The 14,248-nt window shown below is 39.4% G+C and overlaps 1 protein-coding gene across 4 annotated transcripts in view; it reads right to left on the reverse strand.

Annotated features, from left to right (window-relative positions):
* Fggy (FGGY carbohydrate kinase domain containing) overlaps positions 1–14,248 on the reverse strand; it is a 363,520-nt gene that overhangs the window by 112,656 nt on the left and 236,616 nt on the right. For all 4 annotated transcript variants that reach the window (XR_003712158.1, XM_028773313.1, XM_028773314.1 and 1 more), the window contains one exon: positions 5,411–5,518. Coding sequence is in view for 3 of the 4 variants with exons in the window: in XM_028773313.1 (XP_028629146.1) it covers positions 5,411–5,518 (108 nt within the window). In the remaining variant the exon portion in view is untranslated. The remainder of the gene's footprint in view (positions 1–5,410; positions 5,519–14,248) is intronic.

Consider the following 14,248-nt stretch of genomic DNA (forward strand, 5'->3'; position numbering starts at 1 on the left):
CATCTCTTATTCTCTCTAGAAAACATTTATCCTGCTAACATGACAAATGGCCCAACAAGCGCAATCACAAAGGAAAGGCATTCCTTGAAACATCAGCACTGTTAAGAAAGAATTCACAGGCAAGGACAACACACTGAAAATGGAAACCTGGCATCTTTGGGTCTGGGTTCATTTAGTCAAGATAAAATTGTCTTATTTCATTCCTACTAAACCTAGTTCTTAGTATTACTTCTGAGGATATCTATGTCAATTTCTTGTGCGAAAAGTAAAGACATCATTAGACTCAAAGAGTGGTTTATCATTTTCACAACTGTTCTCTTGTAATTTTTATTATTAATCTATATCATAAGTTTTTACATTCCCAATACACTTTGTGGTATTGAAGAATGAACCCAAAGCATTTTCCCTGCACTGAGCTACCTACCAAGCCCTTGTTTTTGTTCATATTTTTGAACAAGAGTCTCATTATGCAGTCCATGCTGGACTTAATCTCATGATCTTCCTGCCTTCACTTCTCAAGCACTGTGATTATAGACATGTATGACCATGCAAGAAATATTTTTCTTTTTCAAATTTGCTTTAGCTTTTTACTTCTCTTGTCTTCTTATCCAGAAGAGGAAAACAAAAACAAAAACAACCTTGCCTTTACCCCGACCCAAAATTCTCATGAAAATATGAACACAGGTGACAGAAGACGATGACAGAGGGAAAATAAATTTTCTCCAATTATATTTGATCAGACCTAAACACATGTATACTGAAGCAATACTAATTGCGAACTGAGTTGAATAGTGTGTGTGTGTGTGTGTTTAACAATAACAGTTATAGAAGAATAAATCACTAATTTCATTGGGAGGCAGGAAGGGGAAGACTTGGGGGTGGAGGGGGAAAGGGAGGGGTAATGATATAAATAGTTCATTCATTCATGCAATTCTAAAGAGAGGGGAATGAATGAAAACATGCTGCTGAGAGGAACTGTGGATTCCACATGAGAGTCCTTGGGAAAGTATAAACATCACTGAAAGATAATGCTAACTATGTTCTGTTTTTTTTTTCACAAATTTCATATTAGATCTACATAGAGCAGTTTTCATTTGTAAGTGGATAAATTCTGATTTAATTCAAAAGTAGTTCCTTCACCAGCAAGCTGGAGCTTTATGTATTTTTAGTTGTTAATTGGTTCATTTATTTGTGAAGCTAACATCTGATATATGGTTATTTTGTGCTGTTTGTCATTTTAAAAGCAGAATACAAAGATAAATAAAAGTAATTTTTCTTACAAAGGGAATCATTATGTCAAAATTCAAGTACAGTCTATAGTGCTTATAGTTTCCACAGATTCTACCCATGTTAAGTAAGCATGCCTGGCAGAGTGAATAAACACAGGGGTTCAGTGCAACCAAGATAGATGGAATTTCTTTTTTCAGTAAAATTATCTCCACAGAGAGATATAGTCAAAATTGTAGGCTCTCACTCTTGGGAAACCTGCTGGTTGTGCTGGCCGTGCTGGCCAGGGAGTCAGGCAGGTCATCTTCGCTCTCCTTCCCATGTTCCAACTCCAATTTCCCAATCTTATCCCAGCTTGTTAAAGACCACTGCTGTGGCCTCTGCTTTCACTCTGCCCCCATTCCTAGGGTTCTACAAAGACCTTCTCCTTAGTCTTCCTCCTTTATCCCATTCCTTTGTCTCTGGCGGGTCTCAATACACAAAGACACTCTGTCCCTGGAGACCCAATGACCTGGAAATCAGGTAGGCAATCTTTTTGTCCTCCATTTCCAATTCCCCTAGTCTTCTTTCCAGCCCTGTAGCAGAACACTTGTAGTGGGCTGTCTTCCCTCTCTTCCTCCAATTCCTGGTGACTCCACAGATACTCATGATAGATTCATGCTTTCCTTCTTCACATGGACCCTCTCACTCAGTAGTCTCCCCCTCCACCTATATAACACCCCTATCCTTCCTGTCAGATCCCTACCTAAGAACTTCTTACTTGGACCCTAGGTAGTGATCTCTGTCAGGGACTCCAAAACAGTAGCTACTAGGTAACCCATATCCAGAATACTCTCTTGAGATCCAGCAGAACAGCTGAAACCAAGGAATGAAAACCTACCCAACTAGATAGACATCAATGACTAGAATTCCAATCATCTCAAATTCAGATGCCTAGATACCAGCATAAAAACAGAATTGTGGACAACCAAGACAATATGTCACCACTAAAGCCTGGCAACCCTAATATGTAGGTCCTGAGAAATGTAATATAGCTAAAGGGGCAGGAACTTCAAAATAGCTTTTGTGAATATGTTCAAGGACCTTAAAGAGGATATAAATAAGTCCACTAATGAAATCTATGGAAACAAAGACAGACAGTGGGACAAACTAAAGAAAATAGTTCGAAGACATAAAAGTATCCACTTTTATGGAATTGGAAAAGAAATTCCATTTTCTGAGGTAAAACTGGAAATGAAAATGTTAAATAAAAAAAAAAAACAACAACAAACCCTTGGAACAAAACACTCAGGAAATATGGAACATGATGAACAGACCAAAACTAAGAATAATAGGAAGAGGGAGAAGAAAGCCAGGTCAAAGGCAAGTAAATATTTTCAAGGAAAGCATAGAAGAAAATTTCTCTAACCTAAAACAGGAGATTCCTGCCAAACACCAAATAGAATGGACAAGAAAAGAATGTCCCTTCAGCAAGTAATAATCAAAACAGTAAACATACAGAACAAAGAAAGAATGTTAAAGCTTCAAGGGGAAAAGATGAAGAAACATGTAAAGGCAGACCTATTAGAATAACACTTGATATTTCCATGGAGACTCTAAAAGACAGAGGGGCCTGGACAGATGTTCAACAAACTATAAAAGACTATAGATGCCAATGCAGACTAGTATACTCAGCAAAACTATTAATTGAAATATATTTAGAAATTTAGATATTTTATGATAAAATAAAACCGTATCTATCTACCAATTTGGTTCTACAGAAGAAGCTAGAATAAAAACTTCAACCCAAAGAGGTGAAAACAAATAAGCAAACTCAAGAAAATACAAATAATAAATAATCCCAGACCAGAAGATCAAAAGAAAGGGAAAAAAACACACCAGCCTTTCCAATTACATGAGGAATCTAAACCCTCCAAGTAAAACCCAGGACAAGTCAGGCAGTATTTTAATAGGTCTGCCCTTATCAGTCTTTTTCCCTTGCAACTTTTAATATTTTTTCTGTTCTGTACGTTTAGTGTTTTGAGTATTAATTGCTGAGGGGACTTTCTTTTCTGGCTCAGTCTATTTGGATTGTCAGAATAGACAGAATAGCAAACCATGCTTTTTATACAACTGGTCTATATTCCATAGACCATAGCAGAGGCAAAAGGGTGTTGGCAACAGGGGAGATAGAACCCTCATGATTTACTGATGGGTTAGATAGAGTGAAAAAGGAAAAATTAGAAGTCATGCATTAATCCTAATTTTTTTGGTTTTAAAAATTACAAATGATAGTATCTCCTTAATGACAGAAACACAAAAAGTTTCAGCTCTGAAAGGGTGGCAGCTACTGCAGTCAGACAGGCAGTGAGTCCTGACCTCTTCTGCTCACCACCCCTACACCTAATCCATTTTCTCCAATGACAGCAATACCGTTCTAAACCTTGACCTGTATTTTTTAGGTATGTTTCACATCTAATCCATCAAGCACTTCTTCTGCGTTTACTGGGAGAACATAGCCTAAATCTGATGAGTGCTCGCTGCCAACTCTATCATCTCAGCTGACTGCCTGCAGTAGCTTGTCTCTGGCCAGTGCCTCCATCCTCCTGCCCCATCATCAATGTAAAACAGAGCAGGCTAGGGTCAGAATGACCCTGACAATCAGTCACAGCATTTCACAGCCTGCTCTTCTCCATGGGATCTCTACTTTACTTTGGATAATAGTGAAAATCCTTGCAGTGGCCAAAGATACAACTTCCTACTTCTCCACTGAAGTGCCCCTCTTGCTGTTTCTATACTAAGCTAAGCAAGCAACACTTTCAGTGCACATATGGCTCCCTTGGCCTTGTATATTCTTCACCCAGACTCCAAATAACTAACTGCCTTTCCTTTCTCATTCTTTGTGATCACCTTATTTAAAACTGTAAACTCTAGGCTGGTGAGATAGCTCATCATGTAAAGACACTGGTTGACAAGTTTGACAACCTGAATTAAATCCTTGAAACCCACATGGTGGAAGGAGAGAACCTCCAGAATTTCCCCTTTGATTTCAACATGTGCACTTTGGCACACATGACCCATCCCCATGTGCATGTGCACATCTGAGCACACATATGTTTGGGCACAAACTCACACACACACACACACACCCCAATATAATGAAAGTAAAATGAAATAAAATTGTAAGCTGCTTATCTGAACTCATGAGCGTAACTTCTACTAACTAAAAAAAAAAAACCCTATAATATAAAATGAAATGTGTTCATTTGTTTGCATTATCTATCTCCTTGTGTTAGAATGTACACTTGAGAAGGGTTCATATTGGGCAGAAATAGCTGTTTGAGTCACTGTTATTTCCCAGGAAGATCAATACCATGAATATAGAACCAGGCAATAAATTCATCCTAAAGAGTTTATACTTAATTTAAATTCAATGGTTGGACCTGTGCTGGAAGAACGACTTTACCTGTGGTGTGAATGAGGGATAGGAGAGGAAAGATGGAGTGTTGAGGAGCCAATTAAGTGGCTGTGCAAGAAGAGCTAAGAGGGAGTCATTGCTTTTATAGAGTTGGTCTGTAAAAGTCATCACATTGCACCATGTGAAATGCTGTGGACATGCCTGTATCTATCACAGATTTAAAAGTCAACACTGAGATATATACATAACTCACAGTTTGCAAAACCTGCCAACTGTATTTGCTTCAGGCTACTTGGAAAGGATGTTACCATGACTGACACGACAGTAATTGTTTCTCAAAGGACTCTAGAAGAGAAGACAATACTCAGAAATGAAGCTCTGCAAGACTGAGGGCCAGTTGTGGCAAAATCTGGCAGCAAATTAGCTAGATTTGTGATTAAATGTAACTGTTGGTGTTTGGCCAAGCTGTCTCACCCTTCTTTACTAGTAAAACTGAAATAACAAGAAAAGTATACATATACTGGGAAGACCAGAGAAAATGTCAAATCTTAATGGACTTAAACACATCTTAATGGTCCAAGCACATTGGCATATAACAGGTCCTTAGTAAATCTGAGGTCTTATCTTACCAATGATTTGACTAACACACATTGCACAGCCCAGGTACTAAGGATTCAGCTCTGAGCTGACTTCTGAGTTGCTAATAGTCCAGCTAATGAGTGAATGGGTGATGTACTAAGATGATATGGCAACATTCACAACCCTATGAAGAAAATGTCAACTTACCAATTTTCCAGTCACACTCTGACCACCTTCATTCAACCAGAAGCCTGGGACCATGGCTGAGAAATAAGGACCCCAGACACCTGGTACAAAGATTGGATCTTTGCTGATCTGAAACAAGCAAACAAAAAAAGAAAATGTATGTGAAAAAACTGGCCCCCAAGGAGAGAGAGACCTTTATTCTCCTACCACTGATCTTGTTACCACCAAAGATTTCAGCTTCTTATAAAGTATTTTTTATGGTGGGTAAGTCACCCTCTCCTAAGGAAGAGAATGGCTCTATCTGTGGACCCCTTGCTGATCAGTTCATACAGATGTCAAGGGAGTAAAAGTAATCATTTTCAATAGGCGCTGACCAAGCTCATCCATGCTAGCTTCCTCTTTGTGACAAGAATTACTGGTCTCATGCTTACTCTTCCAATATCTTCACAAGCAGACAGTTTAGATCCACTCAATAAGGTCAGCTACACATAATTAAGAAACTAAAATCTAAGATGTCCTGCTTCCACCAAATAATACAGTCAAAACAAAACACAAGATGCAAATTTTTATCCTTGTCAGCTTGATTTTATGAAATGTAAAAGGCTAACTCTTCATCCATGACAACATGATTCTGTGAGATCAAGCCATCTCTAGGTAATCAATTTAATGGTCACATTCTGGGTTTTAAAAAGTTAATGTCCAGCCAGTAAGGAAAAGGCCAAGGCGCTTGACCCGTTTGAATTATGAACTGTGCTGCAGCTACTCAAGGAAAGCTTTGCATCACTTAGGTTAGGTTGAAGACTTGCTGATTACAACATGATTTTTTTCACGACAAATAAACTTTCCCCTTCATTTGTCATATTCTGCTTTTCACTTGAGGAGAGGTAGTGCAATGGACTTCTTGGAGAAAGGCTTAGCTTAAAAAGAGTAGCAGGGCTTTGGCCTGGGGCATACACAGAGTTGGTTTGCTCCTGTGGAGATACTGAATCATGAACCATCCTAGAGGAGCCACTGCACTCAGAGCAGCCGGTAAGAACTCCATCTCACTCCCTAAGCCCCAGAGTTACATCTGGGAGTCAGGGACATTCAGGACCCACCAGCTACCCAAACCCAGCCCCTCCGGAATTCCACTTCCCTTCCGCCCCTGCCTGGTCCTTTGGGCTGGGGCAGACACAGAGTTGGTCTGCTCCTGTGGAGATACTGAATCCTGAGCCATCCTAGTGGAGCCACTGCACTCAGAGCAGCAGACACCAAGCTGGTTTGCACTTGGGAGACATCATACCATGAGCCATCCTAGAGGAACCACTGCACCCAGAGCAGAAGGATTTCCAGATACAAGAGGTGGCCTGAGTCCCAGGAGTTCTTCTACCCGGAAGATTAGGATCATAAGACCACAGAGACATATGGACTCTGAGGAGCTCTGCCACAAGCAAGATATCTGGAAATAAAGACTCTAGTCTTACACAGTGAGGACAGGTAACACTAGAGTTAACCAGATGGTGAAAGGCAAGCGCAAGAACATAAGCAACAGGAACCAAAGTTTCATAGCATCATCAGTACCCAGTTCTCCCAATATAGCAAGCCCTGGACACCCCATCACACCTGAAAAGCCGGATTCAGAATTAAAATCACTTCTCATGATGATAATAGAGGATTATAAGAAGGACATAAGTAAATCTCTTAAAGAAATACAGGACAGTACAAGTAAACAGATAGAAGCCCTTAAAGAGGAATCACAGAAATCCCTTAAAGAACTGCAAGAAAACACAAAGGAATTAAACAAAAACATTCAGGATCTGAAAATGGAAATAGAAACAATAAAGAAAGCTCAAGGGGAGACAACCATGGAGATGGAAAACCTAAGAAAGAGATCAGGAGTCATAGACTCAAGCATCAACAACCAAATACAAGAGACAGAAGAGAGAATCTCAAATGCAGAAGATACTATGGAAAATATTGACACAGTGGTCAAAGAAAATGCAAAATGCAAAAAACTCCTAACTCAAAACATCTAGGAAATCCAGGACACAATGAGAAGACCAAACCTAAGGATAATAGGTATAGATGAGAATGAAGATTCCCAACTTAAAGGCCAGTAAATATCTTCAGCAAAATTATTGAGGAAAACTTCCCTAACCTAAAGAACAAGATACCCATAAACATACAAGAAGTCTACAGAACACCAAATAGACTAGACCAAAAAAAAAAAAATACCTCCTGTCACATAATAATCAAAACATCAGATGCACAAAACAAAGAAAAAATACTAAAAGCAGTAAGGGAAAAAGGTCAAGTAACATATAAAGGCAGACCTATAAGAATTACACCAGACTTCTCACCAGAGACTATAAAAGCCAGAATAGCCTGGACTGACATCATACAGACCCTAAGAGAACACAATTGCCAGCCCAGACTACTATACCCAGTGAAACTCTCAATCACTATAGATGGTGAAACCAAGATATTCCATGACAAAACCAAATTTGCACAATATCGTCCCACAAACCCAGCACTTCAAAGGATAATTGATGGAAAACGCCAACACAAGGAGGGAAACTACAACCTAGAAAAAGCAAGGAATTAATCTTCCAACAACCCCAAAAGAAGATAACTATACAACCATAATTCTACCTCTAATAACAAAAATAACAGCAAGCCACAATCATTTTTTTCCTTAATATCTGTTAACATCAATGGTCTCAATTCCCCAATAAAAAGACGCAGACTATCAGACTGGATACACAAACGGGACCCAGAATTTTGCTGCATACAAGAAATGCACCTCAGTGACAAAGAAAGACACTACCTCAGAATAAAAGGGTGGAAAACAATTTTCCAAGCCAATGGTCCCAAGAAACAAGATGGAGTATCCATTCTAATATCAAATAAAATTGACTTTCATCCAAAATTTATCAAAAAAGATAGGGAAGGACACTTCATACTCATCAAAGGAAAAATCTACCAAGGTGAACTCTCAATTCGGAACATCTATGCTCCAAAAGCAAGGGCACCTACATATATAAAAGAAACTTTACTAAAGCTCAAAACACACATTACACCTCACACAATAATAGTGGGGGATTTCAATACCCCACTCTCAGTAATGGACAGATCATGGAAACAGAAACTAAACCGAGACACTTTGAAATTAACAGAAGTTATGAACCAAATGGACTTAACAGACATCTATGGAACATTTCATCCTAAAAAAAAAGAATATACCTTTGTCTCAGCACCTCATGGTAGCTTCTCCAAAATAGACCATATAATTGGGCACAAAACAGGCCTCTACAGATACAAAAAGATTGAAATAATCCCGTGCATCTTATCAGATCACTACGGACTAAGACTGGTCTTTAATAATGACGAAACCAATGGAAAACCCACATGCACATGGAAACTGAACAACTCTCTACTCAATGATGACTTGGTCAAGGAAGAAATAAAGAAGAAATTAAAGACTTTATAGAATTCAATGAAAATGAGGACACATAATACCAAAACTTGTGGGACTCCATGAAGGCAGTGCTAAGAGGAAAACTCATAGCTCTAAGTGCCTACAAAAAGAAACTGGAGAGAGCACACACTAATAACTTGACTGCACAACTAAAAGCTCTAGAACAAAAAGAAGCAAATACACCCAGGAGGAGTAGAAGGCAGGAAATAATCAAACTCAGGGCTGAAATCAACCAAATAGAAACAGAAAGAACAATACAAAATATCAACAAAACCAGGAGCTGGTTCTTTGAGAAAATCAACAAGATAAATAAACCCTTAGCCAGATTAACCAGAGGGCACACAGACAGTATCCAAATTAATAAAATCAGAACTGAAAAGGGAGACATAACAACAGAAACTAAAGAAATTCAAAGAATCATCAGATCCTACTACAAAGGCCTATACTCAACAAAACTGGAAAACCTGGATGAAATGGACAATTTCCTAGACAGATACCAGGTACCAAAGTTAAATCAGGAGCAGATAAACCATCTAAATAGTCCCATAACCCCTAAGGAAATAGCAACAGTCATTAAAAGTCTCCCCACAAAAAAAAATAACCCAGGACCAGCTGGCTTTAGTGCTGAATTCTATCAGACCTTCAAGAAAGACCTAATACCAATTCTCTTCAAACTATTCCACAAAATAGAAACAGAAGGAACACTACCTAATTCCTTCTATGAAGCTACAATTACACTCATAACCAAACCCCACAAAGACCCGACAAAGAAAGAGAACTTTAGACCAATCTCCCTTATGAACATCGATGCAAAAATACTCAATAAAATTCTAGCAAACCGAATCCAAGAACACATCAAAACAATCATCCATCATGATCAAGTAGGTTTTATCCCAGGAATGCAGGGATGGTTCAATATTCGGAAATCCATCAATGTAATCGACTATTTAAACAAACTCAAAGAAAAAAAACCATGTGATCATCTCACTAGATGCTGAGAAAGCATTTGACAAAATTCAACACCTTTTCATGATAAAAGTCTTGGAAAGATCAGGAATTCAAGGCCCCTACCTAAACATAGTAAAAGCAATTTACAGGAAACCAGTAGACAACATCAAACTAAATGAAGAGAAACTTGAAGCAATCCCGCTAATATCAGGGACTAGACAAGGCTGCCCACTCTCCCCCTACCTATTCAATATAGTACTGGAAGTCCTAGCCAGAGCAATTAGACAACAAAAAGAAGTCAAAGGGATACAAATAGGAAACGAAGAAGTCAAAATATCACTATTTGCAGATGATATGATAGTATACTTAAGTGACCCCAAAACTTCCACCAGAGAACTCCTAAACCTGAAAAACAACTTCAGCAAAGTGGCTGGTTATGAAATCAACTCAAACAAATCAGTAGCCTTCCTCTACATGAAAGATAAAGAGACTGAAAAAGAAATTAGGGAAATGACACCCTTCACAATAGGCGCAAATAATATAAAATACCTTGGTGTGAATCTAACCAAGCAAGTGAAAGACCTCTATGACAAGAACTTCAAGTCCCTGAAGACAGAAATCAAAGAAGATCTCAGAAGATGGAAAGATCTCTGATGCTCATGGATTGTCAGGATTAATATAATAAAAATGGCCATCTTGCCAAAAGCCATCTACAGATTCAATGCAATCCCCATTAAAATCCCAACTCAATTCTTCACAGAGTTAGAAAAGGAAATTCTCAAATTCATATGGAATAACAAAAAACCCAGGGTAGAGAAAACTATTCTCAACAATAAACGAACTTCTGGAGGAATCACCATCCCTGACCTCAAGCTGTACTACAGAGCAATAGTGATAAAAACTGCATGGTATTGGTACAGAGACAGGCAGGAAGATCAATGGAATGGAATTGAAGACCCAGAAATGAACCCACACTCCTATGGTCACTTGATCTTTGACAAAGGAGCTAAAACTGTCCAGTGGAAAAAGGACAGCATTTTCAACAAATGGAGCTGGTTCAACTGGAGGACAACATGTAGAAGAATGAAAATTAATCCATTATTATCTCCTTGTACAAAGCTCAAGTCTAAGTGGATAAAGGACCTCCACATAAAACCAGATACACTGAAACTAATAGAAGAGAAGGTGGGGAAGACCCTCGAATACTTGGGCACAGGGGAAATGTTCTTGAACAGAACACCAATGGCATATGCTCTAAGATCAAGAACTGACAAATGAGACTTCATAAAATTGCAAAGTTTCTGTAAGGCAAAGGACACTGTCAATAGGACAAAACGACAACCAACAAATTGGGAAAAGATCTTTACCAATCCTACATCTGATAGAGGGCTAATATCCAATATATACAAAGAACTCAGGAAATTAGACTCCAGACAACCAAATAACCCTATTAAAAATGGGGTATAGAGCTTAACAAAGAATTTTCAACAGAAGAAACTCGAATGGCCGAGAAGCACCTAAAGAAATGTTCAGCATCCTTAGTCGTCAGGGGAATGCAAATCAAAACAACCCTGAGATTCCATCTCACACCAGTCAGAATGGCTAAGATTAAAAACTCAGGTGATAGTAGATGCTGGCGAGGGTGTGGAGAAAGAGGAACACTCCTCCATTGTTGGTGGGACTGCAAGATGGTGCAACCACTTTGGAAATCAGTCTGGCGGTTCCTCAGAAAATTGGACATAGCATTACCCGAGGATCCAGCTATACCACTCCTAGGCATATACCCAGAAGATGCTCGAACATATAATAAGGACATACGCTCAACTATGTTCATAGCAGCCTTATTTATAATAGCCAGGAGCTGGAAAGAACCCAGATGTCCTTCAACTGAGAAATGGATTCAAAAAATGTGGTATATTTACACAACGGAGTATTACTCAGCTATTAAAAACAATGAATTCGAGAGGTTCCTAGGTAAATGGATGGAACTAGAAATTATCATCCTGAGTGAGGTAAGCCAATCACAAAAGAACACACATGGTATTCACTCACTGATTATTGGATATTAGCCCAGAACCTTGAAATGCCCAAGATGCAACTCACAGGCCACATGAAGTCCATAAAGAAGGAAGACCAAGTGGGGGTGATTCGGTCCTTCTTAGAAGGAGCAACAAAATACTCAAGGGAGCAAATATGGAGACAAAGTGTGGGACAGAAACTGAAAAAGAAGCCGTCTGAAGACCATTCCACCTGAGTATCCATCCCATGTGCAGTCACCAAAGGTAGATGCTGATGTGGAAGTCAGGAGGTGCATGCTGATAAGAGCCTGATATAGATGTCTCCTCAGAGGTCTGCAAGAGTCTGACATATTCAGAGGCAGATGCTCACTTCTAGCCATTGATCTGATCATGAGGTTCCCAATGGAGGAGTTAGAGTCAAGACCATTGGAGCTGAAAGGGTTTGTGGCCCCATGAGGAGAGCAACAATACCAACCAACCACAGCTCCCAGGGTCTAAACCACCAGCCTGGGAGCACTTAGGGAGGGATCCATGGCTTCAGCTGTATATGTAAGAGCGGAGGGCCCTGTTGGGCATAGGTGGAAGAAGAGATCCTTGACCTCATGAAGGCTAGACGCCCCAGCAGGTGGGAATTTGAGGGTGGGGAAGTGGGAGTGGGGGGGTGGGTAGGGGTTACATCCGCAGAGAAGAAGGAGGAGGGGTGAGGGGATAGGGCGTTTCTGGGTGGGTGGGGGATGGGGTAAGGGGACAACATATGAAATGTAAATAAAACATCCAATTAAAAAAAAAAAAGAGTAGCAGGAGTTCACTAGATGATGGGAAACAGGCTACCATGAACAAAGCCCCAATGGGTGAGAGGTGCTTTCAAGTTCAAGATTCTGGAATACTTTTATAGTGGGTTCTTATGGTTTTTTAGTGAAACCGAAGTGTGTAGATGAGGAGCCAGGGCAGGAGAAACACCTGCAATGGGATGTATCTCTCTTCTACCTAACAAAAATCGCTGCTGAAGGCCAATGCATCGCTATGGCAGTATTCCTGAGAGGAAAGAGAAGGGGTCTGGTACTCTACCAGGTCTCAAAGAAGTGGATCTACTCATTTATTTATCGAACAAGTAGTTATTCAGCTTGAAACCAAACTAAGCTCTTGAGACAGACAAGAAAACTGAGCAGTAGTAATTTCTGGCCTCATTAACTTCACCTTCTATCCTTAGCATGGAGAGAGACCTATAATCATCCCAGTGCCAACTATTCCGGCTCCCTTTTCACTTGACTGCTCATTCTTCAAATCAGTAAGTCTTCTGACCTCCAAATGTAAAGGAAGCAAAGAAAGTCAAAGAGAAGAAAGGATAAGAAACTATGTAACACTATTAGCTTTCAATTCTGTCAAGTAAGGGGACCATTATGAAAAAAAAAAAGAAGTAATTTTAGTGTGGAAGAGACAAGCTTCTACAAAAAAGGGGGGGTTAAGTTTACATGGTTATAATCACTCACATTATTTCTCCTGATGTCTCCTGAGTTCTACTGAGACCAAGACGTGGAGAAGGTACTGAAGAAAAATGGCTTGTTTGTTTGTTTGTTTGTTTGTTTGTTTTTTAAAGAGCAGAGTCCACATTTTCCTGAATTATGACATTTCAAGTAGGAGAAAGCCAAAGTCTCCACTCACTCAGGTAAGGAGAATTAAATATTTCTAGAGCTAATATTCCTGGGTCATAAAATCTCCAGTATGTACAATGCTCCATTGGGACAGTTGTTAATCTTAAAACAAGCAATAATCAAATTCTCAGGCAAGTGTGTGATTACAAAGTGATGAAGGAATGAAGGAAGCTGAAAGGAATTCCAAGAGTGTGGAAGTCAGGGACCTAACCTAGTCTAGGGTCAAGAAAAACCTCTCAGAGAAGGTGCCATGTGAGTTAAGAGAAAAGCCACCTGGTATTCACTCAGGTGGGTGTGCCTGTGTGCTATCTGTGAAAGAGATGGGAAATACTCCAACCACAGTGAGCACACATTAGCTGACACTCAGTTTTGTTACTCTGTCTTTTCCCAGGGACGTTTCATTCCATGATGATCTTACATACTCATGGCCTGAACAGACTGAGAGAATTTGTTGGGAGAATGAGTAAGAAAGTCTTTATTCATAGCTACCAAGGATCCAAGATAAAGAATGGTTAGCCACCACTCACCAGGGCCAAATTGTCTCTTTTTTGAGAATGCTGAACTCCATCTGATGCAATAGAGTAGAGAGGTTCTACAGCTTGTGGATGGTCAAGTAGCTAGTAAATGCCTGAGGTAGGATTTGATCTAAGTCAGTGTGGATCTCAAACCCTTGGACATACTTTTCATTTTCCCACAGGTGGCTTAGGAAGGATATGCATGCATTGCCTTAGAGAGGGTTTTATTTTATTTTATTTTATTTTATTTTATTTTATTTTATTTTATT

The sequence above is a fragment of the Grammomys surdaster genome, unplaced genomic scaffold (genome assembly GCF_004785775.1).
Source record: "Grammomys surdaster isolate TR1022 unplaced genomic scaffold, NIH_TR_1.0 225, whole genome shotgun sequence".
In the NCBI taxonomy this organism is placed as follows: domain Eukaryota; kingdom Metazoa; phylum Chordata; class Mammalia; order Rodentia; family Muridae; genus Grammomys; species Grammomys surdaster.